General features: G+C 42.9%; 1 protein-coding gene across 1 annotated transcript; it reads right to left on the bottom strand.

The window, feature by feature from the left end:
- Positions 1 to 770: 770 nt before the first annotated feature.
- rnf220b (ring finger protein 220b) lies at positions 771 to 26,252 on the bottom strand (the record flags this gene model as incomplete). The annotated part of the gene is made up of 15 exons (XM_080033165.1): positions 771 to 842; positions 1,038 to 1,112; positions 1,526 to 1,634; positions 2,615 to 2,699; positions 2,864 to 2,922; positions 3,044 to 3,103; positions 3,391 to 3,484; positions 4,151 to 4,238; positions 4,554 to 4,597; positions 6,659 to 6,748; positions 7,086 to 7,128; positions 7,664 to 7,750; positions 7,856 to 7,898; positions 8,933 to 9,059; positions 25,658 to 26,252. 15 exons carry the CDS (start codon positions 26,250 to 26,252, stop codon positions 771 to 773), a joined length of 1,671 nt encoding a protein of 556 aa, XP_079889291.1.
- Positions 26,253 to 27,691: the final 1,439 nt, after the last annotated feature.

The following is a 27,691-nucleotide window of genomic DNA, read 5'->3' on the forward strand; positions in this document are numbered from 1 at the left end:
TGAAAACCCCACATGCAGTCATCACAACAAGGCTTTCACTACACATTCAACAAGTGAAAGTTCATGCCATCCCAACAGTTAAAATATATTCTGCGATACTGAATTTTTTTTAAGACACACGTTTTATTGTAGTAACATTGATAAAATTAGATTAAATGACGTTATACAAAGAAAGACATCAATGACAAAGACAAAAAGGAGCCAGGAAGTGTTGAGATAACTTTAAATGTGACCAACCTACAGGAGCTAAACAAATAATAAAGGATCTAAGCAGCAAACTCTGTACAGTAGATACAGTCGGGTTATTTAGCCACAGTCAACATCATATACACACCAATCCAAACATACGCAAAAAATCTGTACATGTGCTTTGCATGTAATCCAACTAGTTTTTATCCCCCATAAAACTGAAAAAAATGGTTACAAAAATCGATAAATATTGTCCCAAAGGTCTTTTTTTTCTTTTCTTTTTTTCTATTTGCTTCAGTGCCTGAGCTCGGAGTTTCTTCTGATCCAGTTAGTGTTCCAGCAGGAACATGGATATGGTACAGGGCTGTAGGGAAAGGTCAAAGCTCACACTTGCTGTCCTTCAAGCCATCAAAGCCGGTTAGTGGATGTTAGTGGAGTACACTGACAAACATTTATGACCAGGAAGATGTGACGAAGGGAGGAGGAGGGTGGAAGTCTATGACAGGCCAGCTGCCCACAAATCCACCCCTGCTTAGTGAACACAGAAGAGGCCCCTCCCCTCATATTTGTGAGTGGCTGCATCACGGGAAAACCCGCCTCAGGTCTCCAGGCGAAGTGATGGTGTTGCACTGAGGACACAACTTCTTTGCTCCCTGAAAAGGACAGAAAGAAAGAAAGAAAGAAAGAAAGAAAGAAAGAAAGAAAGAAAGAAAGAAAGAAAGAAAGAAAGAAAGAAAGAAAGAAAGAAAGAAAGAAAGAAAAAATGACACTTATCAAACACACTCATTGGTGGTTCCTTTATTACATTTTTTATGTTTACGTGAATCAATGCAAATCAAATATTTTACCAGCGTTCGAAGCCAACACTCCTCACAGTGAACATGCCAGCACTGGATGGAGGTGAGAGGGGTTGTGTACGTGTCCTGCAGAGATAAGAAACACATACAAATGATTCCTTAGCTGTAGCACAAAAAGCTGCCACTAGATGTCCATGTGGAATTACAATCAGTAAGTTGAGTCTTCTCGCCTTCTTCAGCTAGTATGGAGTTGGAGAGCACAGAGTTACAGAGCATTCAGTGGGCTCGTAGATGAGTAACCACGACATACCTTTTTTATTTAACTTCTCCCAGAAATGGGCTGGTTTTTAAAATAGAGGTCTAACTTATAACTCATTCTCTTATAGAGATATTGTGTTTTATCAACAGCCCAACATGATGATGAAAAGCAGAAAAAGCAGTAAATTAACACATGGGAATATTATTGGTTCCTGCATTACTGGGCTGTTATCTTTAATGTTTGTATCCGCTCTGTCGCTTAAAATTGCCTTCGTACTCACCATGCAGATTAGGCATTTAAATCTGTCTCCTTTGGACAACTGTTTCTCCAAATCCCGTATCCGAGCCTTAAGTGCATCCAGACTGGTAAGCGTGGAATCCTCTGAGAGCCTACACACACACACACGCACACACACACACACAGTAACAGGAGGGGAGATGAGTGAGAAGGGTGTTTGACTTAGCCAGACACCGGAGAGTAATTTATAAATCGAAGACCGATTAAATTATTCGCTGGCCAACATGGACACTGAGCATGAAATTTATCAGCTATCACATTGGCTGGATTCGCTGTCTCATTTATCATATGCAGGCATGGCAGGGTGAGGTGTCAGGGCCCTCACAGATATAGACATATGCACAAACACTGGCACAATTACAGGATAGGCTATACATGTAGACATACTGTACAGTGAGGCAGATGGGCTACAATGCATTAAGTGTGATGAAATGTGTGTACATTTGAGCATTGCCTGCTGAGACCTTGATTGATGATATCATCACGGCAATACAGTATTGTGGGTCACGCTGGTGAGAGCAGCGGCATGTAGGCTACTATAAACTGATATAACACTGAGAGCTACACACCAAAATACAATCCTCCACTCTGATTGGCTTATTCACACCTGTTACAGTTTTTTAAACTACACTATGAGTATGAAGCACGGTTTCTGATTAATTTTTAACTTCAGTTGTTGTGTTTTAGGGCACACACCATGTAAATATACACAAAGAACATAACAAAAAGTACAATGTTACTCAAACAAACAAAATTAGCCTATCATTCAATAGAGACCACACAAATTCAATTAGCTATACCAATTAAAAACAAATGTGTTACTTGAAAGGATAAGTCTAAAATATTAAGTCACTAAACCCTCTTAGATTTTTTAAAGCTTTTAATGTAAAACAAGTGTAAATCGCAACCTACAGTATGTCACATCACTTACATATAGACACGTGATTATAAGCAGTGAGGGTTTCTCTGGAGACGACATGTTTGCTGTGTATCGTAAGCAGTGAGGGTTTCTCTGGAGACGACATGTTTGCTGTGTATCGTAAGCAGTGAGTGACTTATTGTAAAAACTCACTTCTCTATCTCAGCGTTCTTGCAGGTTTTGGGGAGGCCAGCTATGCTGCCGTCCGTTTTCTCTCCACTGCTGGTAGATGGACTCCCTGAGTCAACAAGCAAAGAGATAAAACAGATGAATGATGGAATAAAACATGAGAAGCATCTACCTCCGATACTTTCTTCCCTTTACAATTCCCTAGAGTAATTTCTTCTCTTTTTCTTTTTCCTTATTTAAACAATTGATTCCCTGAGAATTCGCCCAACTCACCTTGATTCGACCACTTGGAAAATTCAAGGTTTACTCTGGAGTCCGACAATGTTCTGCTACTGAAAAAAATACATCACCAAACAGATGATTAACATTCCAAAAAAAAAAAAAAAATGTGATAAGGATTGTATCAAATTGAATATCTACTGTGAATGAGACTCTATCAGGCATGATACATACTTAGCTGATGTCTCCTTGGAGCTTTCTCCTGAGCAGGGGATCACATCTGTCTCTGTGTATCTGAGGACAAAGGTCAGGAAAGCTAGAACAGCACAAGGCTGACAACAAGTACAACTCCTCCTAATGTATATAACCTGTAAAATCCTGAAAAAGATTGTCTAAAGATTTTTAAGACCTAAAAAAATATATCAATATCCATTGAATCTGATTCCAACTTTCCAAGACATCATTGCTCTTGAACATGAGAATAAGAATTTATTTTCTATGATTCAGATTTTTTTTTCAAGGGTTGGTCAAATACACATTCAAATAAACAGTGAAGTTGAAGTAATCAGTGTAAAGGATACTGCGCTCGGCCGTACTCCAAACAGTCCCCATCCACGTCCAGGTCTGCATCGCTGTCTCGACACTCCTTAGAGGTTGTTTTCACCAGCACTGCACCTGAAGGGGCACATATTCACACAAGGACATCAAAAGAGAGTTTGAGGATGTTGCTCTTCAAACAACTGTTGTGTGAAGTTGCATCTAAAAGGAAAATGAAGCCATGGTAGTTCTGGTCTTATTTCTAAGGTGTCAACATACTATGCACTGGCAGGGCTAGTATTTGTGTGCTGTTGTCTACGAGTAACAGCTACTTATGCACAGGGACTATCCATACCACTTTCTCATCTTGGCTATATATTGTGGGCTCATGTTTTTTTGTAGAGGTGGGATATGTATGTAGGCCTATATGTGTTGTGTTGTGTTGTGTAAATATATATGTATGCTGGCTGCTGCTGTAGCACCTGAATTTCCCTGCTGGGATGAATAAAGTATATCTTATCTTATCTTATCTTAACATGGGTGAATTCAAGAATGACAAAATGTTATGTTGCCTGTCTTTCTACCCCTCTGCTTGTGTCTGTCAGTCACAGTGTGACAAGTTTGCAGGTCACCATTACTTTTCAAGCTAACCTTCGAGGCATCCTGCTCCCTCGTAATCTGGACTGAAAAGTTCAGTGGTTTTTCAACTGCCACTCAGTCACGTCATTCACCCCCCACTGAACAAGATCATACACCATGCACACACACGGCCTGTACGTTGATGACACACATATTTTCTTTTACCTTTAAACCCTCCCACGATAGACGTCATCTGTATCCTTCTCCTCTCGTTCCACCCTTCCTCCAACGGCGGCAAGTCTGCTGAACACTCCTAAAACACACACACACACACAGGACATCAGTATGCCTCACACAGCCTCCAGCTCCATATCTGCTTCTGTGTTTTCATAGCTGTGAACCAACGCCGGCAGTGTATTCACATGGATACACAGAGAGATGACAGTGATCCTGATGCCACAGGAACAATAGCAGGCAACAGGGTGAGGGGAGGGGGGCCGTAAGGGTACGGACCACCAACATTCTATCAAACTTATGTCTGTCCTTGCTATATCTCTGATTACTTAAGAAATGTCATATAAAAGGAACATTTTCATCTGTTTTCTTGAAACAAAAAAATTAAAAATACCTGTCCCTCTTCTGGTTTTCGCCGCTTCATTTTTCCGATCCTGACTGGGAACAGACAGACAATGCAGATGGATCAGATGGTGCTATAAATGCTTTCATAGATGCTTAATAAGGGTGAAAAATGTCCACACATTATTTTTTACATGTGCTCTGTGTCCTAAAATACAAATATTTTAAATGCAATTTGAATGTGTGTTCCTCTCAAAAAGATAGAACATTAAGTTGAGGAGGTTAGAGAAAGTTTGTGAGGTCAATTGTGTAGGGTCAAAAACATTAATAACCCGAACCCAACGATTGTTTGTATGACCATTACCATTTTAAGAATAAGGTTATTGACTTATTTTAGCCCACTGTGTAATCGTCATTTGAGAGTTTCAATTTACATTGCATTTACATGTTTATTATAAACATCATATTTTGACAGACATGTACCACAGTACATTCCCATCCACAGAATGCAATTGCTAGAGTATATAGAAAAGACTGTGGAGTAGCTCTGCTAATTACAGTAAAAAAAAATAATAATTAAAGCAATAAAATAAAATAAATGCATGGCTTAAGGTAATGGGTGAATGGCTCAAACTCCCACTGACAGATTCATGCATTTTACTGTATGTCTTGTATGAAAGATGCACGATGGTAAATAACATCCATCTTAAAAGCAAACATCGGGAACGTGATGGGTGGTGTCGATGATGGGACAGTTGTGCTCATCAGACAAAAAACAACATTTTACGTTAGTTGTGTCTGCAAAACAATCCCACAACAAAGTCGACCACATTCACACTCAGACCCTGAGGTTCAGCTGGGAAACCTCTCTCTCTCTACATATGCATATACACAACAACTGCAGTGGATGCAAAACCCTCCTGCCATGCCGCCCTCCTTCCTCCATCTTTCTCTCTGATATAAAAGTTAACATGGCAGAACACCAACTGCACCTCCTCTCCCACTGCCACCTGACTGACTGCAGATCGCATAAGGGGACATTAAGTTTTAGGGCCCTCTAATTCCAGCTGGATGACAGTGTGTGTGTGTGTGTGTGTGTGTGTGTGTGTGTGTGTGTGTGTGTGTGTGTGTGTGTGTGTGTGTGTGTGTGTGTGTGTGTGTGTGTGTGTGTGTGTGTGTGTGTGTGGTTGGAGGGGGGGGGGGAGGTGGTGGATGTGACCCGATTGCCGCCATCCCAGCGAACATAATGAGGGTTAAAGAGACGGTCATAGATGAGGTAGAGCTCATCAAACAGAGAGAGGAGAGAGAGAGACTTTGATTAATCAACAGCAGAGCCCCCCTCATCTACTCCTCCCCCTCCCGCCTTCTTCTTTTGCCTCCCTGACATGTATTTAGAAGCTCATTATGCTGTCCTGTTATAAGGCCCAATAAAGGCTAACAGACCTCGACAGCAGTGGCAGTTTGAAGAGTCAGCTAAGAGCCGGAGAATCTCTGCGGTAATAATAACAGTAGTGAGATGTCAGCCGCAGTTTAAAGGATGCCACGCAGGTCGGCGTGTCTGATTCAGCGACGAGACACTGCTATATTTCACTGTTCAAAATGAGATGGTCGGATTACTGCAGACCAATTTTAAAAGTCGAAACGTTGGTTGTTTTATGATTTGTTTGTCTATCATTTTACTGTTTTCTTAATTGGTACCACTTTCTAAAAGGGTGCCCTTTATGAGGGTGTTATGAGTTGTGAGTAATCACTTCACTGATGGTTTTTTAGATCATTTACTTCGCTTCACAGATCAGCTTTAAGCGATTCATAAAAACATGATTTTGAGTTATCATGTTGTAAAGATTCCCCTTGCCTGGTGTTCCCCATTGATCCTTTCAATTGTTCTTCTGATCGTCACTTTGCTAACAACCCCTAATTAATGGAATGAAGCTTAAAACATTTGACCCCTTTAATGAAAAGTTGACATTTTGGAGATACATGGTTTTCACTAGAAAGTGGGTCAGTTATTTTTTCCTATACAATGATAACACCATTACATTTAACTTATAAGCCCTTAATAAAAAAAGAGTCCTTTATTTTAAATAGAGACACTGCTGCAGTACTCAGCAGCGGCTCAACTTGATGATGGAGAAAGTGCTTCTTGGTGTGTCTTACCAGCTTGTGTGCAGTCTAGGTGGGCTCCTGCGCTGTGGGGGCGTAATGGGGCAGATTTGACGTAGCACCTGCACCAGCAGAGGTCATCGACTGTTAACATATCAAGAGGTCAAAGTTGAAAGGTTAATAGCTCCTCTGCTCGTGTGGGCGCTAGGCCAGTGGAGATGTGGTGGGAAAAAAAGGGTGATATCTGAACGACTGGTGAGGGAGGGGGGCTGGGACCAAAAACACAACTGGTCGCATCAGCGCAAACAAAGGAAAATTGGATGTTTAAAAAAAAAGTATATATCTTTTTAATTTTCATTTAGAGCCATTTATAAAAGTGCAGACCCGACACGGTCTCGTGTAGTGAGCGTTCTCTTCACGACAAACTGAGTCAGCAGCAAGGAAATACAACAGTTGGTTCACTCTGCATGCATCAACATACCATTAAGTCTGGTGTGTCTGTTGGCCCGCACACGGAGAAACGTCTGCAACAAACACAAAGGAAAATACCCCAATTATTTTCATGTGGAATTTAAACTATCATTCACATTTCTAAATGGGCAGAAGCTCCACAGTATACAGCAGTGACACAATTACACACTGGATGTGTTCATTTCTTCTACTTATCATGGATAACACTTACATGACATATCTTGCATGTCTGTCCGTCCCTCCATTGCTGTTCCTCCTGAGGGTGTTACCCTTGTTCCTTTAAGTGAACTTATATACACACATACAATTGACTTGACTCAACTCTTGATGAATCTATTACTTTTAAGTATGGTGTTGAGTGTTTAGCACATCACACATTTGATCAACCTCAGCCCATAAAACTGGTGAGTCACTGGCACCACACCAACTACGTTTTTTATGATGTGGCTAACTACTAGCTATCCAGTGTTCCTTTAGTGCACTAACCAATTGTATCAGTACCAACATTTGGCCTACAACATTAAGGTAAAACTAGCTGAAAATCAGAATCTCCTGAAAAAGTTTTTGTTATTTTTCTTTAAACCTCACCTGGTATCGGTCAGAGTGGCCATCCTCAGACGTTCGAGGGGACGAGGTGGGAGAACCTCCTTCACGCTTGATGTGAAGGGAGAGCGTAAGAGTCTGGACAGAAGGAGGAGAAAGGACAGAGATGAGGACAGTCAAAGATAGGATGGCAGATGCTGTGGTCTCACCAAATACAAGAGAATACCAACTGTTTACCTTGGGCGTACGTATTAGGTGGTCGTGCTGCGCTGGAGTGGCACTGCAGAGAAAAGAGAACAGATACAAATATGTTAAACAAGCTTGAAAATAAAAACCAGCAGGCACAAATCAACTACAGTATATTCCAATATTCATACACAATATTGTCTTTCAAATGTCATCTTGTAAATAACCAATTGATTTTACATTGTCTGAATATGTATCTAAATCTGTGTATAACCTCATTTCACACTTTATGTCTATCACACAGATACTGTACACACATACACACTTACACACACACACACTTACACACACACACACACACACACACACACACACACACACACACACACACACACACACACACACACACACATTTTCACAAGCACACATTCACAGTGTCCCCGTGGGCCAAGTTCAATTTGAAACCATTACTGTCCACGGAGCTGTGGTTAAGCAGATTTGGAGTGTAATGTCTTTATTGGAGGAATCATTCTTCTGGTCTAAGCAGCAGGTAATGTGTGTGTGTGTGCTCATGTGCCTCTGGTACTCGTGTATATGTTTCTAGACTCTGTGTGTGTGTGTGTGTGTGTGTGTGTGTGTGTGTGTGTGTGTGTGTGTGTGTGTGTGTGTGTGTGTGTGTGTGTGTGTGTGTGTGTGTGTAGGGCTCAAAGCAGCCATTAGCAGGACATTATCCGCCCGCTGTATGATTTGTCACCTCGAGGCTGGAGGCTGTAATATGAAATATGTAGGGAACAATGAGGCAGCTTGTAAACACTGCATGCAGGTGACAGGGAAGACAGGAGATACCACCTGGGGAAACTGAAAGGGGGACAGGGGGGCCTCCAGTTACTAAATCTGTCAACATCACCGTTATCACCTGAAAGCTGATCAAAATGTAAAGTTCTCGCAGAAGGAAAATGACAAATGGGTAAATGGCGGATGTGTCAAAGTTTGAAGAAAAAGGAAACCGATGAAAGCACTTGCCCATCATTGTGTTGAATAAAGAGAGTAAAAGAAAATCAAGAGGATTTGCTGAATTACAATGTGAGCGGAGTGAAATAAGACAATGGTCATTTGTGATCTCGATACCTGAGTTGTTGCTGGGCAAGCTTGGTCAGCTCCTGCGCCATGTGTTCTTGCAGCTCTCCTGGTCGCAAAGTTGCCTGGCAGACCGGACACACTGGGGCCTGGGCATCATAGAAAACCTTTACTTTGCCTGAATAGTAGGACAGGAAGACAGTTAAAAGAGTTGTTACAGGAAAAAAAAAAAATCACATTGGCTTGGTCTTTGAAGCTACGAAAATATTATCTGTGCTACAGAGAATCTGCAGTTCACCATGGGGAGATCATGTAATGAGTTTTCTATTAAGCTTTCATTCAGTATTCAAAGTTTAAATTAAACTAAAACCTCATTAAGAAGTCAGGCAAGCGTGCTGTAATTTTCCTTTTTTATATTTCGTATTTTGTCTTTAAGTAAAATTAAAAAGCTAACACGTCAAAGTCACTGCACACACCTGCATACATTAACAGAGGAACAGTAATGAAGAACAAACAGAGTATTCAGATAATTGATTAACAAATGAAACAAGCATAAGATTTGGCAGTTAAATGACTTTTCTGTATTAGATTTTAGGGGATTTAGCGTTTATTGGATAGCAGTCATTAGAAAGGTGACAGGAAATAGTGAGAGAGAGTGATTTTGGATGACGTTCAATAAAAGCCTCCAGCTGGACTCAAACTGGGGATGTTGATGATTGCATGGTAGCACCTTAGACCACTGTGACACTTTGCAGTTGAGAACAGTTTTCACGTGTGTTTGTGTATGTGTTCAGCAGACCCATCTGTACTATTGACAGACAGCAGCAGTGAGAGTAAAATAAGGTTACACACACACACACACACACACACACACACACACACACACACACACACACACACATAAACACACAGACACACTGCTATGGCCCCTGACATCATAAGCTGTCAATAGGAACATTACCCAGGAGGGCCACTCGGCCCATTGGGCCCCACTGATGGATTACCGCCATAAGCAGCCAGCCGGGAGCCGGAGGAGCTCTACTATATCAAGATTTTACCTAGTAGATGAGGTGATTTACTTCTGAAACCCATCAATCACGTGGAGAGCGCTAGTAGGCAAGATGCACCTAATTTCCCATCTCTGCACTGTCAAGGGAAAACAATTGACAGGGTGGCCAATCTCAATGTTACACTTATTGTATAGAATATTACAAACAGTTTAGTATTTTTGACAGTTTCTGACCACTCAAGTGGAGCAGAGTGGACTGAACTTCCATGTGGACCCTATTATCTCAACACTGAACTAACACTTTTCCCCAGGTCCAGTGCAAATGACAAGAGACATGACTAGCTATGATGCCGGTGTCTGTCGGAAAGTGCCGTCCCCTGACATCGTTTGAGCTATATGCGCCCCCTTAATGAGGAACCAAATAGGACAAAATGGCCTCTAAATAAAACATGGGGAGGAAAATAGAAACTGGAGTCGGATGTCCTTGAGAGAGTGACAGCTCTTCTGGTTTCACCTCCCACCACCCTCCCCTCCCTCCCTCTCGTGCGAGCCTTTTTTGCATCCCCTCGCGGAAAGCCTAAATGACTTTTCCCGACACGCATCGAACGTTCCCGGGCTTTCTGCGCTCTGCCGCCTGGAACATGCAGGCATCAGTAAACAATGAAATCTCTGGGCTGAAATTGAATTTATAACCACATTACCTGCACAGATAACGTCTCTGAATGGCGCTGCGATAAGAGCAATGGGATTTGATTTTCAGGTGTTTTATTGGACCACTTTTTGGATAAGTCCCCCTCCTCTGACTACAGCCCCCCACCTCCTCCTCCTTCACCTCTGCTCCACACAAACATCTGATTTAATGGGGTGGGACTGGGCATGTTGGGATGTATGGACGAGTGTGTCTGTATTTGTGTGTGTGCATATAGGCTACTGTTGCTGAGGCTTGACTTGGTGCTTGTGCTGTGCTCTCGTAAGTGACAGTTGTTGGTTCATGACCACCTTTTTACATGTCTCTATCCCCTCACTGCCCTGCACCCCCGCCCCACATAAACCCTGTCAGTATCAGTCAGTCTCTGCCCCTCTTCAGCCTGGGGGGTCTCAGACACACAACAGGGGGCTGTAAACCTGCCTGTGGGGCTTGTTAACTGTTCCCTCACTACGGCAACTGGCTCGGATGGATTGGCCCTCTCTTTGGCCAGATTGTGCTGACCCATCTCCTAATGGATTCAACTGTCTCTGTGTCTCGGATTGTTTCCCTTTTCTTGGCTTTGTGTCTCGCCAGTTCAGGACCTCCTTTCCTGAATGTCTAGCTTTTGTCCAGCTGCCATTTGCTCTCTTCGCTTACTGATCCTACTTGGGAAAATGCTTTTCCTGTTATAAGTCTAGATGCTATGAAACAAATTGTGTGAATGAGAGTGGCACAAGAATTGTAAAATCGAAATTTAAATTTCATTTGGACTGTCATGGAAGATAAATCATAAAAAAAATTGCAGGTTGAATCACACAGATAAGCAGCGTACACAAACATGCCTGAATACAATCTCTATCTTATCTCCCCTTGGATTAGAAGAGAACACACCCCTGGGGCGGCCAACCCATCAATACGGTGGTATATATATGCCCAATCCCCATTCAAGAGCATCATGAGATTGTAAAGTTCATGTTTTGAAAGAAAACAAGATATCGCCGTCATCCTGGGCTCCCTTGTATTTGATTGATGGTTAAATACAGTTTCTGTTGTTCTGATTCAAGATGGGCAATGTGACTGTCCCATGTCGGTTGCTGGCCAACTGAAACAGAGAGATCAGAATCCGACTGACAAATCTTCAAAGCATGGAGGCCCCCCGAGGGCCTGGGTAATGGCCGATGCCAGCGCCCATATGACGGCTGCCAGTTCTGCTGACGCAGACAGAGCGGAGATGCCTAATGTGACCTTTAGTGAATGCCACATCACATCAGGCCTGGATGTCACCCGCTGACATTATGCTGGGGCATGAAAAGGCTGTTCTGCAGGGGAGATGTGGTGACGAACGTCCCCCCGGTGACAAACCTGTGGACGTGGTATAATTCTGATTGACATGAGGAGGATTAGACGGCTTTGAATGGCAGGGGACGTACGAGCATGCATCCAGGGGAGAATGTGTGGAGCTCGCTTTGCGACGGCTTGGGCCGTTTTTCTCAGTGTTCTTTAGCGATAAAGTGCTGAGACAACTCCAACTGGCATCATTATCCCAATCATCAAACAATTCTTTAAGCACATCAGAAATCCCTCTATAAAGTCATAACAAGCACAGACTCTATATAACCAGTAGGCATGTAGAGATTGGTAGGGGGAGTAAAGTTAACGCTTGGCGGCTTATACTGCGGCGGTGGGTTGTGTAGGCAGGTCCTTGGCACACTTTCAGAGGAGATGGAGGGCTATAAAAGCCACTGGCTCCTGCCACACCTGTACCCCACCCTATCCTGCAGCCTGCTTCCTATTTAAAAGCATCACATGCAGGATATTAGTCAGGGTTTTTTGCCGTCTGTGAGGTAGAACTAACCTCTGAAGCAGAGGGGGGAGAGGGGAAAGTATGCAGGCCGCCGTTTGTTTTTTATTGGGGAAATAATGGCCTATTGAGAGGTTGGGTATTTAATGAGCAACATAATAGGCCCTGTTGTAACACATCTGCTATGAGCAGAGTCATTTCCTCAGCTTTCAAAGGCTGCTGCTACAGCCTTTGAAACAGCAAGTCCAGTCCAGTTGCCTTTGACTTATTACTTTTAGATATCTGTTTTTTATTAATTGCAGATTTGCTACACCGGTAATACATAAAAGACAAATCTGCTGCTAGGCTCTATGGTCAATCCTAACCACATTCAACGGTGAGTTGAAGGTACACTTCCTCTCCTGGCCTGACCTCAAATCTCTTTGTGTCCGATTTAATTCCAGCATCCTTCAAAAAATACAGTGTCTCTCGTACTCTGCAATCAATTGTGTTTAATGTATTAAAGACACTCACCACAACCACCGCAACCTTTGGCCTATTCACAAATCAATGCCTCGTTAGACCTCTAATGATCATTCATTGACTAATAAGATCTGTATCAACCTCTTGTGGAACATTGATTGGCCTTTGGCCTCTGTAGTGCTCTGTGCATTATGAGGACAACAGCTGTAAGTCCTGGGGAGTCAGATGATGAAAAAGCTCCTGATGGGAATGGACAGGATTCCTAAACCCCAGATAGACTCATTCTGAAGCACCTCAGGCTAAAACCCTTTTCTCCTGCCCTACAGATCAATGGACATAACCTCTGTGACCACAGGTCAATCAGTGCACAAAACTCCAATTTCTCTCCCTCTGCCTCTTGTTCTTTCTCTCTCTCGTCTTCTCCATTACTCAATACGTTTGTTCTATCAGGTGCAGGCGTGGCTCAGCATGCATGTGTCCAATCATCTCATTGATGGAGAGTGGACTGGGTTGCCGTGTGACTGTGTCCCTGTGACCATATTTTCACTTCTCAGGACTTGAGGGCAAAGATCGAACCCTGCCTCCGCTTCTCTCCATCCAATCAATCTGGCCCTCATTGAGATGCATGGCTCAATGATCTTTGATAGTGACTTACAGATTGGAAGAGGGAGTGGAAGTCAGGGGGAAAGTTAGGCCTGTCCTTGGGTATTTGCTCTAATATGAGGCTACTTACGCGCAACCTAATGGGAAAACATTTGAAGAGCTTTGTTCTGAAACACTGATGACTCCTGGTGGGACAGAGTGGTGTGCATGCCAATTAAGTTCTTTATTTTTGGAACATGAATGAACATGAAAGGGTTTTCACATGTTCACTTGATTCCAATCTGAGATCGATCCCATGAACTGAGTTGGATGGGGTCCAAATTATATTTAGTGCAATTGGGTCAGGTAGGGTCCCATTTTATTATTGCAGATGTGGGGTATTTAAAAAAAATTCTATTACCAAGCGAACTGGCTATTAAAATGAGCTCTGAACAGCGTCATGATGCGTCGCGGCCATTCCAGGTAATACTTTTTATCTGGGTCCGGTGTCTTTTGGTTCAAGAAGCTGCTGTGGACAGCGACAGAGCTGTTCACCAGTAGTCCTGTCACTCATTCTGATGCCATCAACCTGTGCTCACTAGACAGGCTGAAATGTACAAAGATCCAACTCTGTAGCACCGTATCACACTGTCAGGACCTGAATCTGAGGTGATAAATGTAACTCTTAATGGGGTTGAATTTTGTCAAGAGAGAGAACTTCTTAATTGTATTCTTCATTAATCATTAATACTGCAGTTATTTCAGAACTTAAATACTGTCTTTTGGAGACTCTTTTACATTTTTATTCCACAATGTATTACAATGTTAAGATTTTGAAAATCTAACACTTTGTTTCACTTTTAAACAATTTTTTTTTAGTTGCTAATTAATGTGTACTAATCGCTGCTTATAGACATTAATACTCTCTCTCTCTCTCTCTCTCTCTCTCTCTCATTTAGTGGTTAATAAGGAGAAAATGAGACGATCGCTCTGTTGCTTGAATCAAGTACTAAATTTTTTTAAACAGCCTTGGACAAACAGTGTACCACTGTGTGCAGAACTCACTGTTAATTATAACTCATTATAAAAGCACTCACCAGTCCTAAAAGTACAACTACATAAACGGTACTGACTGTTTAAGTGAGTTCTTATTATATATTTGATCAGTTCTGAACAATTTCCTTCAGGCACAGAAGGCTCTCTAGCTTTCGGTGTTTGGTTAGTCATTTTCTACATTTCCCAAAATACCTTGGAAATAAAAAAAAACCCTGAGATCACGCCTGAAACTGTTGCATCAAGTGGTCACTGCGCTGCCAACTCCGACACATTTCGTGTTGTACAGGCACACACAGCAGGGCTCTGCATCACATTCCCAAGCTTCCTAAACAAACTGCACAGTTTTGGCAATTCTAAGACAAAGGGAGCAATCTGAACACCACTGAACGCTGCTAGCAGTCAATGTATGTTTTTTCTTATTTTTTTTTCTTTTGGGATTAACTGCATTCTTACTCCTTCTATCAGGTGCACAAGGCCCATTCTGAACACTCAGATGAGGTTCCCAGATGGCGTCGAGAGGTTTAAAGTACAGTAATTAGCCCAGTGCAGCATGTAACAAAAAAAAGGGGAACTGTTCGGGAACATAAATTCTGTCATTATGACTCCAGATTAGTTTGCTGTGAAAATAAAGAAGAAAAAGGGAAAGAAGAAATACAAAGAATGAAAATTAATAATGAAGAATTTTACAACACCACAAGCACATTCTGTAGAGCATCAGCTCAAGAACTTGTCCTTGAAATAATCAGGTTAGCTGATGATCAGCCTTAGAGTGAAGTTAGTGAAGCAACATGTTTTTTTTTCGTTAATTTATAATTTATTTTATATACTTTGCTTTTGATATGTTCCGTCAGCTGGTTCAGTCTTCTCAACATGACTGTTAAGTGTGCAACAGATGTCATTAAGACCATTAAAGGGAAACAACAAAGTGAGTCAACCCTCCTTAAAATCACAAATTGTTGATGCAAATGAGAAGCCTTTTACACTTAGATGAGCAGTTTACTGATCTTAAGTGACTTTGAAGTTATTTTTTGACATTTTATAATAGCTGTGCTTGGGATTGATTTTTGCAATCTAAATGAGTATGAAGAAAACAACACCACACCAAATTTGCTAGAAAATGTGAGATGCATCAATCTATGTTATTGTGTGCGCACACTATCCTGCTCTACCAAAGAAAACACAACCACCTGCTTTTTCCCCTCACACACCTGTCCCACATTCACTTTGTGCAGCGCAGGTGAGCAGCTGACAACTTCAGCCGTTATAGGGAGCAGCACCTTGCGGGAAGAGCTACTTAAAGTAAAGTTTGTATGCCTAAAAGTATGCTTCAAACCAAATGTAAATAGCTTTGTTCTCCCAGGCCATATGCTATACATTTATGTCCAAAGAAAACCCTGCATCACATTCGGCCTATCACAGTGCCACAAGGTCTCCAGTCACCCCCGCGTCCATCCCCTCATTGCAGATAAACCATCTGTCCCTCCCACCTCTCCTGCAGATAGCATCTGATACAGTCAGAAACACTGTGTTGACTGCTGCTGGTACGAGAGCAACACAAGCACCTGGTGCTCTGTGATACACCTGTGTTTGGGTTAGTCACACTTCCTCAAGGATGTTATTGTGTCTGCCTGGATGAGCAAACAATTAGAGCAGATGACGATGGTATTATCATCAAATTGTGAAAAGATACAGGTGATTGAGCCGCTTATCTTCTGAAATCCACACACAAAGGCAAAGAGGAATCAGGGGCATTTAAAGCACTGAGCTTTGAGGATTATGATTATGTTTATAATCTTATTAAAAGGTGAAGAAATCGGAGGATAGAATCAGCGAAAAAAGAAAGGTTAACTATTTCTTTTAAAAGAAGTAGTAGAAATCAAATAACTTGTAACGTGTGAATTATTCTTATAATATTTTAGCAGATGTTTTGGTTTTCCAAGAAAAGTCTCAGCATTACAGCATACGGACAAGGTTATATCGTATATGATTCACAAAAGTAGGGAAATTGCATGAAACTTTCATGTTCATTGTCATTTTCAGCCGACTTCAAGCACGTTGAAGTAAAATAGCTGCACATTTTGCTTTTAATTATGCACTTGAATGCTAATGTGTGTGTGTTGTGTAAGCATTACACTGCAAACAAAGTTGAGCAGTAAATAATGTTTTTGAGGTTTTTGATGATTTTCTTTTGAGGATGAAGGGCACAGCATCTCTGCATGTTGTGTGTGGTATCCCAGCACCGGAATGACTCCACTCTCCCAACCCTGAAGCCTTGTTAAAAGAAAGATATATTGAGCTTAAATACAACACTGAGTGGACGGACGACCCTCCACATCAGAATGGAAACTGGATAGTTTTGTTTTGTGTGTGTGTGTGTGTGTGTGTGTGTGTGTGTGTGTGTGTGTGTGTGTGTGTGTGTGTGTGTGTCTGTGTATATAGGTGGATTTGTAAAAAGACAAGTAAAGAGGGTAGCGTTGTGTGTACAAACACATTTCTGAGTGTGTGCGTATGTCCTGGTGTATTTATAATTTACACAAACACACACACACACAACGGCGTGTAGCCCGGGTGAGCGCAGCGCAGTGTGAGCCATCGTCGATACGCCCCTCCGATCTCCTCTGTCAGCAAACACAGGAGAACAAAGAAGCCTGTGGCAGCGCCAGCGGGTATAGATCTTCTCCCCTGTGTTCTCACTCTGTGGGGTCACACACAGGAGCCGCTCACAGTTCAATCTCCTCTACTCCACTGATCAGGAGCTGTGAGCCGCTGCTAATGAGACTGGACTCTCTCCAGTCTGCAGGATCCCGAACCCAGCCCACCCAGAGCAAAACTAAACCAGTCCAAGAGTCCAAGAGTCCACTCAGGCACAATCAGCCAATCTCAAATGGATTCAGCTTATTATTGACATTATCAGTTCAAGTCAAGTCAAGTCAGAGGGTTACTTAGTTAATAGATACAAATAGCTTGAAAATACCTCATGTAAATAGTATCACACCAGTAAAAAGAACAACTTTGGACTATCATGATAAAACTCAAATACTACTGTAAAGACACACCTTCCAAAGGCACGTTTTAAAGAGGTACGACTGAAAAACTTAATATACATTTTCTCCCAGAGGTTTTTAAGGTTTTTAACCTGATTACACGAATTAAGTCATAATACATTAGACAATTCTCATGCCAAAAATAACATTTATTGTATTATTATTTTGGTTGGAAGAAAATGTATCGGCCAACAGTATAATGAATTCATACTTGTCCCTAATTGTGTAAATTGAAAATAAAAAATCTTATTAAAGCATCTCATGTGACACCAATACTGCATCATGAATGAAAGACTAATATTAGCTAAAAACATCAACAATTAAACCGGTCTAATATGACTTTTGAATATAACTTTCATCAAATAACTGTGCCCAGTTATACTTTGACCTTCTAAAATTTGAAAATATCTTCCATATTTCCATTAATTTCCAATAAAGATTTTAAAAAGTAGTGCAGTTATAACACCTGTTTCAGATGACGTGACTTCAACTGATTCTCTCAATAGAGATCAAACTGCTCTTTAAACTTGTTTGATAATCGCCTTTGGTCACATTTTCATTTTGCTCTGAACGGGATTATAATGGTGGATATTTAACAGTGTTATCCAAAGCAATACAGCCTTAGCAGTAAAAAAGACAATTGATGTTCGATAATGGTGTCATTTGCATTGAAACAATCCACAGCATGTATCCCATAATCATTCAGTGATTGATTTGTAATTGCACTAATAGGGTCACGACCAGGACAATAGGATGTGTGAAGCAGAGTCTCTGCTCTTACTCAGCCTCACAGACTCACAGCGGGCCCGCCGAACACAGCCTGTGTGGTCTGTGGGGGACAATTAGCACGATCTCCATACTAATGCCAGCATGTAATGGACACTGCTGAGCCTCTCTCTGCGTGTGTGTGTGTGTGTGTGTGTGTGTGTGTGTGTGTGTGTGTGTGTGTGTGTGTGTGTGTGTGTGTGTGTGTGTGTGTGCCAGTGGGTTTGCATATTCATGTGTGTGTGAGGGAATGTTAGCATACGCGCATATCCTTCAGTGTGAGTGACTTCCTGTGTGTAGTTGAGCGTCTGCCTGCCCTTTGACATGTGTGTATGTGTATGTGTGTGTGTGTGTGTGTGTGTGTGTGTGTGTGTGTGTGTGTGTGTGTGTGTGTGTGTGTGTAAGTAGCCAGCCTGTATTTTACTGAGGTAACCCCCCCCCCCCCCCCCCCCGACCCACTTTGCTCGCGGCTCTTACCCTGATCCACGGCCACTCATTAGCACCATAATAAAGAGTTGAGACGACACGTAAAAGGTTATATACTGCTGGACTGCTGTTTTCCTATCAATTATCAGGCCTGTGATTTATGGCCCAGACCCGATGCTATTCTCTGAGGAGAATTGGGGGAGTGTTTACACCCCTACACAGCGGGGGTGAGGGGTCAATACTGGCAAACTTTGACCTCTAAGGCAGGGGTGCACCCCTACTGATGACTGTTCATGGGAGTTTGTGAACAGCCATAAGCGGCACTTGAAGTGACATAATCGATAAGTGGATTTTAAGGATGCATGTGTAAGTAATATACACTGTGTCCTGTGCTCTACTATGTTTGAACTGTCACATACAAGTTCTTAATAAATAGGGAGCAAAAGTTAGTTTGACCTGCCTTATATAAAAACTTGTATATAACTTTTTCATATAAGTGTTCAAAGTATAACATTTATTTTCTGCTAATATGCATGTTATGGATGTGCATTCTACCAAATAATAATCAAAATATGTTCGTAGTAAGTGACAGTTATTCATATATGTGTGAATTGTATTACAGGGCATAGAGAATGAGTAAATGCTATACAGCCCACGTCTATACTCTGATCTTCCCTTTCTGTCACCAAGCAGCTTCCTAAAGATGTCTTCCTTTTATTCAAATTCAAATAAAAATACCAAAAAAATGCACATATGACAATGGCTGCCAATCCTGAATGATGTTGGGATGTCATGTATTCGGGACGTGAAGCGATCACGCCTGGCACGCCTTTGACGCTATTGGCTTTTGTCAAGCTCCTCCACAGCTGGGAGACTTGTAACGAGCACAAGTGACATGCTGTAATGAGGTTTGCGTGGTGACACAAGGCAAACACGCATAAATACAACACACACACACACACACACACACACACACACACACACACACACACACACACACACACACACGTACTATATATAATATACAGTATAGCTTCCTGGCGTGTGGGATTGGTGTGGTCTCGCTTGTCTGTCTGCCCTGCTCCTCTGCAGCATGTGTTTAACCCCACAGTTTGGCCTTCCTGCCCTCTCTATCTGCCTGACTGATTTGTTAGGCTCCGGGGACAGGATGTGAGATTGTGTGCGCGTGTGTGGGTGCGCGTGTGCCACTTCTTACGAACATGCGTTTCAATCTGTAGAAATACACACACACGTGCACGTGCACACACACACAGACACACACACGCACATACACAAACCAGGTCTTTGATGTGAGATCAGAGGCAGCAGTGATGCAAGTCGATCAGGTGCGTGGAGAAAAAAGAGGGGAAAGCGGAGTGAGGGAAAAAGGAAAGATGGCCCCTTTTAAAACAAGGCTGTTTTTTTAACGACCCCTGGGCCCTGCACTCATTATGACCCTCTCCCTGTCTTGCTCTCTTTCTGTCCGTCTCTCTGTCTTTCTATTCTTCATAGCAAACTCCAGCCTCTCTTTACACAGAAGCAGCGCTGTTAGTGTGGGCCGTTCGTAGCAGGGGACGGAGGCAGATGAAGCAACTTCAAGATGTGTTACGACTCGTGTTACGGCAGAACATTCTGTGGCCTGTCTGACAGGTGCTGGTGGTCACCATGAAACACACACACACACACACACACACACACACACACACACACACACACACACACACACACACACACACACACTCACACTCACACACACAGATTTCCCCCTGCTACTGTAAAAGCTTACTGCCGGACTTATAGCAAATTCCTGTCAAGCCGTCCGACAAGCAGTTTAGTCCCACAGCCTGACACTCTGAAATCTCTGAAGCTATACCTTGGCCTCCATGGAAGCTGTACACACACACACACATACACACATATGCACAAGACTTAAATCTGAACACATGAGGGAAATACTTCCACGTTCCCTCTCTGCAGCCCTTATAAGATGAAGGCAAGGAGGTAAGAAGCAGAGAAGAGTGTTCCCCTCCTGCCAGGATGAAAGCCTCTTTTACTTGGGAGAACATTAGGAGAACAAACCAGCATCACAACAGGAGGGGGAACAGTCGACCACCGCTTGCTCTCACATCAAACACGACCACCATTAATATTGTAATGCTTCCTCCAAGTCAGTGTTTGAAATCAAGAACGAGACTACCAGTGTGGTCGAGACACAGGGCTGGTTGCAGATGTCACTTATTTTGGACGAGGCAGCTTTAAAAACAGAATGGACTGGACAACACTGTGGCTATACAGTATGCGCCGCCGTCAGGTGCAGAGAAGGTTGAAGGCTGAATCCAAGCTCAAACGTTTTGTATCTCCACTTTGAGGTTACTTTTCAATGTTGTTTTATGAGTTCAACAAATGGTGTTTGAAACATTGAAACATTGTGTTCATGCTTGAAAAACACTCACACTTTCATGGTTTCTATTTTCTCTATCTTTATGAATTCCTTCTGATCCACTTTTTCCCTCTTTGCTTCTATCTGCCAAAAGTCCCAGTTGCGTTGTTTGTGTTTAGTGCCTCTTATTACTACATTGCTTCAGTTTTCTTTATAAAGTTTGTTCGTGACAGTTCACACCGAACACACAATGAAATAAAGAAAGAACTAGGTGCGAGCATATGGTGAGTGTGACTGTTGATGCATGGAGTGCACATGCAAGTCTGCCTGATAAGGGGCATATACACCCTGGGAATAATAGCCGGCTGTAGTCACTATATGTGTATGCATGAGCATCGAGTGGTTGTTATTGATCTCCTGTGGTCTGCCACTGGGATGTAAACACTGTGTCTTTCAACAGGAAGCTCCACTCAATACGAGCGGCCGTCAACGACTGCTACACAGAAAACACAGCACACAGACAACCCACCCCTGTTATCAAATCAGCACACACATCTACAGTATACGGTCTAGTGTGTGTGTGTGTGTGTGTGTGTGCGTGCGTGCGTGCGTGCGTGCGTGCGTGTGTGCCTGTGGCGCGAGAGGTGGAGGGAAAGAGGAGTCAATATACCATACCAACTCATATGCACAAATAAGTGTGTGTGATGAGTACTCGAATACAGCGTCTTTTTGACGATTTTCATGATTTTAAGACTGAATAACCACAAGCTCCTGCATGGTTTGGTTCTGCGATATTTGGCTTTGTGTATATTAAGCAATTACATTATCTAAAAAACAGTCAAGCTAAAACCCCTGCTTTCATTAATTCCCTGAAATGTTTGGAGATTTGAGATTTTCACACAACAACAGTGATACACTCAAATTTAAGTCATATCCTGCAGACACCCACCTTCAAACAGCGACAAACACACACACACACACACACACACACACACACACACACACACACATGCTCTAACCCATCAAAATACAGCGGAGAGATAATCCATGTGCCAAATCTAAGATGAAGCTATGTGTTATTGATTCTTTTCAGCTCTGTACTTGTCCGCTAACATCCCATGAATAACCGACCGTGGAGGACACTTACGCTCTGAGCGCATCTGGTGGAGAATCCTCAGCGTGTGTTACGCTGACATGTTTCCCCTCTATTAACTTCCTGCAGGATTTTCTTTTCACTCAGGTGAAGATCTGCTGAGTCTCTTAGTGCCATCTCATCCCAGCGAGAGAAGTCTCTGACAGTCCGTGTCTGATTCAAAGGCCTGCTGCACGCATTTTGTTGTGGTGAAGTAGTCAGACTCAATACATGCTGAACGGATAATCTATATAGGCTTTCATGATTCACCTTGCCAAGCCAGACACACACACCGAGACACGCATTTCACAAATAAATACTAAAACTCCCATTCCTTTTGAATGTACAGTGTATTGTTCAGTTGACGAGCATGTTGTTAAGAAAAGCTACATTTTGAAATGTAATCTGTATGACATGCATTGACAGGAAATAATGATAACATCATGCGCCAGCAACACAAACTGACAATATGTCTCTTGTAAAGTTGCACCGTATAGTTGTGCTTATTGGCTTTGGATTGGCATCAGGGTGGGGGCCGTTTCACCAAATATGCAACATGCAAGCTGAAACATGAGATCATTTTCTATCCTGTTCATTTTGGCATGTTATATCAGTCGGTGTGTTGTTGTCCTTAGTGGATGTTTGTCCACTCTACAGGTGAAGGCTTTTACTTTCCGACCAGCCATATCCAGGAGTTCGCTGCGTTGCAACACAATTATCACAACACAGGCGCTTTCAAACATCTGGCTCGAGTTAACACAGCTTTCGCTCAGCTTTGCCTTCACAGTAAAATACAAAAGCACACACACACACACACACACACACACACACACACACACACACACACACACACACACCACTCCGTCAGTGTCTGAATATGGTGTGTTTTGCCACTCCACTCATCAGGTTTCCCAACTCGTGTTTCTGGTAAAGGGCCATTTTAGTTCCAGCTTCGGCCTGCGGCGGAAAGCATCTCCCTGAGGAAAATAAGCATGACTCGCTCCAGTGAAGACATCTGCCCTTTGAAAGCGAGCGTGGCTGTTTGAACAGCTGTCAGAGCACACCGTGCGTCTCAGACCTTCCCTGATAAAACAAGTCTGCAAGTCTGGGAGGGAAAAAAACCTACAGGATGGATGCTAAATGGACAGGAGGAGACATCCACCGGCAACGACACATGAGGCAGATTGGAAGAGGTGCCCTACCTGCATGTTGTGAAGACTGAGCTACAAGAGGAACTACAGTACTTAGACACCTGCTCCCAGGCATGCAGATTGACGTCGTCATTTCACCTCATGTTAAAAAAAATCTTTAAAAATGTGTACGGACATTTAGTTATATTACACTTCATATAACTAATGTGTTCTGAATTTGATCCGTGCTAATATATTTAGGAACATTGGGTGGCCACAGACAATTCTTGAAAATATTCAGTTATTCTAAATACCCAATATGGATCTCTCAGAGGACACCTATTCAGACCAGGGGAGACCATGCAAACCCCAAGACAAAAGGTCATTTAAATCATGAAGAAAAACTTCAAAAGTACAAGAGTAGGTTTTTATGGTTTAGTTTGTACTTCGGTAAAAATTTGCATTGCCATTGCAGTGTGCGAGCGCTAGGAACACTTTCACAACCCCAAGAAGATTTCAAGCTTAACACTTAAGACTTTGGGTCCTGAAGTGACTGTCTGCTACCCAGTGAAGAGGAACAAGTGTATGTCAGACTTAGAAAAGTGCAGGGAGCTCAATTGCATTACAGCTCTTAGTTTGCCTGAGCTCCAATCTAATTGGATAAAGCTGGAAAAGCAGCTTCCAACATGCACAAATCCATTTTTTTTATTTCCCAAACTCCAGAGTTGCTCCCCGTGTTCCATTTCACCCCGTCTTTTGTCCTTGTCAACATTCCCCAAATGAGATTCCCAAAAATCAGGAGGTGAGGGGAGCTTGCATGCTCGAGTGCACAGAGCAAACATTGTCAGACAGACACACCTCTCACACCAGCGTGCCGGCTGGCATCTCTTCCCTTTGCCGTCCTTATTAAAATTCCATATTGAGATTCCTTCCTGCCACTCCGCCTCCCTGGCCCTGTCACTCAGCCGCCACCCGGCGACAAAACCAGCAAGTTTCAACAAAGACACACACATACGCGTAGAGACACACACACACGGCACATAATCCAAACTTTTCTTAAGACAACTCGTCCCTGCTCTCCCTCCCTTTATGTGTGGGATGAAAGTTTCCTTTAGGTGATATGTATGAGAGCGCCTATCAGCGTCTCCCTTCTCCTGCCTCACCCCCCTCTGAGCCCCCCCCCCTTCTCATTGTCATTATTTTCGATGGTGTCCCCCTCTGATCTTCCGAGCCTTTGGGTGCTTTCTCTCTCTTTCTGTCTCTCTCCTCTCTCTCTCTCTCTCTCTCTCTCTCTCTCTCTCTCTCTCTCTCTCTCTCTGTCTTTCTTTGGTCCCTTTCATCTGTCAGGCGCTCCCCTTGGCGACTGCCAACTGAGGGGGTTTGATTTCCCATCATGCCTAGCATTGCCTCCCTGACTCCCGGCACCTTGTCCCTCCACCCCCCTCTCCCTGTGAGGCGAGTGTTGTGGCCCTGCGTCGTTGGGCAATTATCCCCCGGAGTAATGAGGAGCGTCTCTCCCTCCACGGCGCACTGACTGACACCTCTCCCACTCATTTGTCAACAAATCAGACTGCTGGTGTGGGCGGCCATATTGAGCTGAGGGTTGTCTTTGGGATGCTCAGGGCTGAGGCGCATCGCTGCGTCTCTCTATCTCCTTCTCTCTCCTCCTCCATCCTTTCCTCTCTATCTCTGCCACCTCGTTATCTCTGACAGGGTGTCATTCGTTCCAACTCTCACTCCTCCTATGTCAAACCCTCCACACGCTCCCATGTATTTGTGTTCCTCAGCCACCAAGAAAAAGTCTGACTTCCAATAGGCCTAATGGTCATATGTGGCTAATGATCACTAAGCTGAACAAGTGACACCATTCAATTTATTTGTGTCAAAGTCAGTCAGAGCCTGTCGCTGTAAACACTTTGTCCAACAAGACGATAAAGACGAGACAAGTGCAACAGGGGAAAGGAAAAAAGTCAGATACGTCTTTACTCACAAAGGCTCCTTTCAATTTGTCACCATTAGTTGATGCAGCCGTATAGGGATATGTAAATGTCACCTGCCGTGTCATGTCAGGGCCAGTGAGGTCTTTGATGTGCAGATTAAACCTGGTATATAAAATGTGACATGAGTGACTTTGTGTGTGTGTGTGTGTGTGTGTGTGTGTGTGTGTGTGTGTTTTGCGTGCGTGCGTGTGTGAGCTTCAGATGGGAGCAGGGAGAGAGCGCTGTGTGTTTACATACCAAAACATGTGTCAAATGTGTGTTTTCTGTGAGTTTTCGAGTGTTTGTGTGTGTGTGTACTCACTGTGCTCTTTGCGCTCCTCTGGGCTGGATGACGCCTCTCCATCAGACAGCAGGCCAGACATGGAGAACAGCTTCCTGCCCGTGTCCTCCCCGGATTTGAGGGAGCCTCCCGGGGAGCCAAAGTCAAACTCCTTGCCATCCAACTCCGGGAAGCAGCTCTTCAGCCTCTTGGCGGGCGTGAACGCCGACTGGTAGAGCCCAGACTCTCTCTCCTCCTGCGGGGAGGAGAAGGGTCTGAAGGCGCCTATACCACTGTGGTTGAGCATGCTCAGGGTGGAGCAGTCCAGGTTGGGTGGGGTGAACTGGGGGTGCAGGTGGTGGAGCAGGGAGGCTGGGAAGTCTCTGGAGGGGAAGGCTCCCGACATGGGGCCCTGGCGCTGGTACATGGAGGCGAAGGTGTAAGAGGGGGAGGGGAAGGGCAGGTGGAGCTCTTTCTCCACGGAGACGGGCACACCGAAAGGCCGGGGCGCCTGGCAGGGGACAGAGGCGTCCCGGCCGGCCTCGGCAGTAGAGGCCAGCACCATCAGGGCGGGGGAGGCCAGTGGAGCCGGCAGGTAGGAGGAGCTGTCCATCTTGAAGGGGCGGTGGAGGTCCATTCACCCCTGTGTTACAGTGGTGCTGAGGAGAGGGAGCACAGGGTCAGAGGAGAGCACTGAGGTGGATGCGTAAAGAGGACATGAAAAGAAATGACAAAACAAATTCTAAATAAGTTATTTTCCAAGGGTTTTTTTTTCAAATATGGCACCTAAAATATAATTATTTTCTTATTCCATACTGGGTGAACTGTAATTATTCATTTGAGATGTCTTATGTACAAATAATGAGTTTGAAAGGCTGAACTTTTTTTTTTCTTATATAGGTTTACAGGGATTTTTTTAATAATTTTTTACATGTTGAAATCTTTATCTTTTTAAATTGAATTTGACATACACTGCAGCTACAACCCCAAAATAATGCTTTACAATCACAGTTTTGGACTAATTTCAATAAGCAAGTATTGGAGGAGGCCTCCTGTGCCTGAAAATATTTACGACGGAATAATCGACAATAAAACACACTCCTTGCCGAAGCCTGCAAAACACAATTTTAATGGTGCGGCATGAGCAATTAGATTTGGGGAAATGCTCCAAACATGTTCGAAAAAAAGTTTTTTTTTTCTCTGTAATCAGTCTCAATAAATCGATAATTGTAAATCACGTAGATTTTGTCTTTTAAAAAAGAAGAATTAGCGTGTGGGGAAGAGACGTTTGTCAACATTCCTGTTATAAAAAGTTGAAACACTAATCGGCACAAAAACGTCAAAGAACTAACTGTTTTTAATTGTTTGTACTTTCTTTAAAATTATAAAAATAATGTTTCAACAAATAACAATTATTTATTCGAATCGGAAAATAAAGTGTTATCTAGTAGGCTATTTTCTTCTCTTTTGTTTCTTAAACTGACATTTAATGAATAGAAAAAAGGATTAGCATTAGTTCTTAGAAAAGGCCAAAATGAAATAAAAATTTAAAATGTTGACCCACTCATTCAGTTTTATGAACATCAATGTTTCTCCGCTTTAGAAACCAAATATGTTTTTGAAAATAACTAGGATCCAAATGAAAGTGTGCGCACTGCACAGACAGATTTAAGCGACTTTGAACACCTTACCTTTACAAATTTAAACAATATAGGCTTCAGCGTGCAATTTGCAATTTACCGACAATTCAGTAACGCCATGACTTTTTTACACTATCTTAATCGCAAAGGTCAAGATTTAACACTGTTGTGTCCCAAGAATGACATTCTCCTCATATCTTTACATCTTTAAAAAAAAAGCGAGAACAGTTTCTAGCGAGAGCGCACGAGTTCCCTCACTTCAGGCAAAACAAAGTGCCCCAAAGCCCAGAAGAACTCATGGCAATCAGATAACCAATCAAGCCAATTAAGACAAATGAAGCAGTAATCACTTGCGTTATCACACACCATCAGCCGCCACTTACCTTTTACCCAAAGCGAGATGTACTTCTCCTTAACGCGACTCTGTCTCTCTCCC

The sequence above is a fragment of the Ammodytes marinus genome (genome assembly GCF_949987685.1).
Source record: "Ammodytes marinus genome assembly, chromosome: 8".
NCBI classification, from domain to species: domain Eukaryota; kingdom Metazoa; phylum Chordata; class Actinopteri; order Uranoscopiformes; family Ammodytidae; genus Ammodytes; species Ammodytes marinus.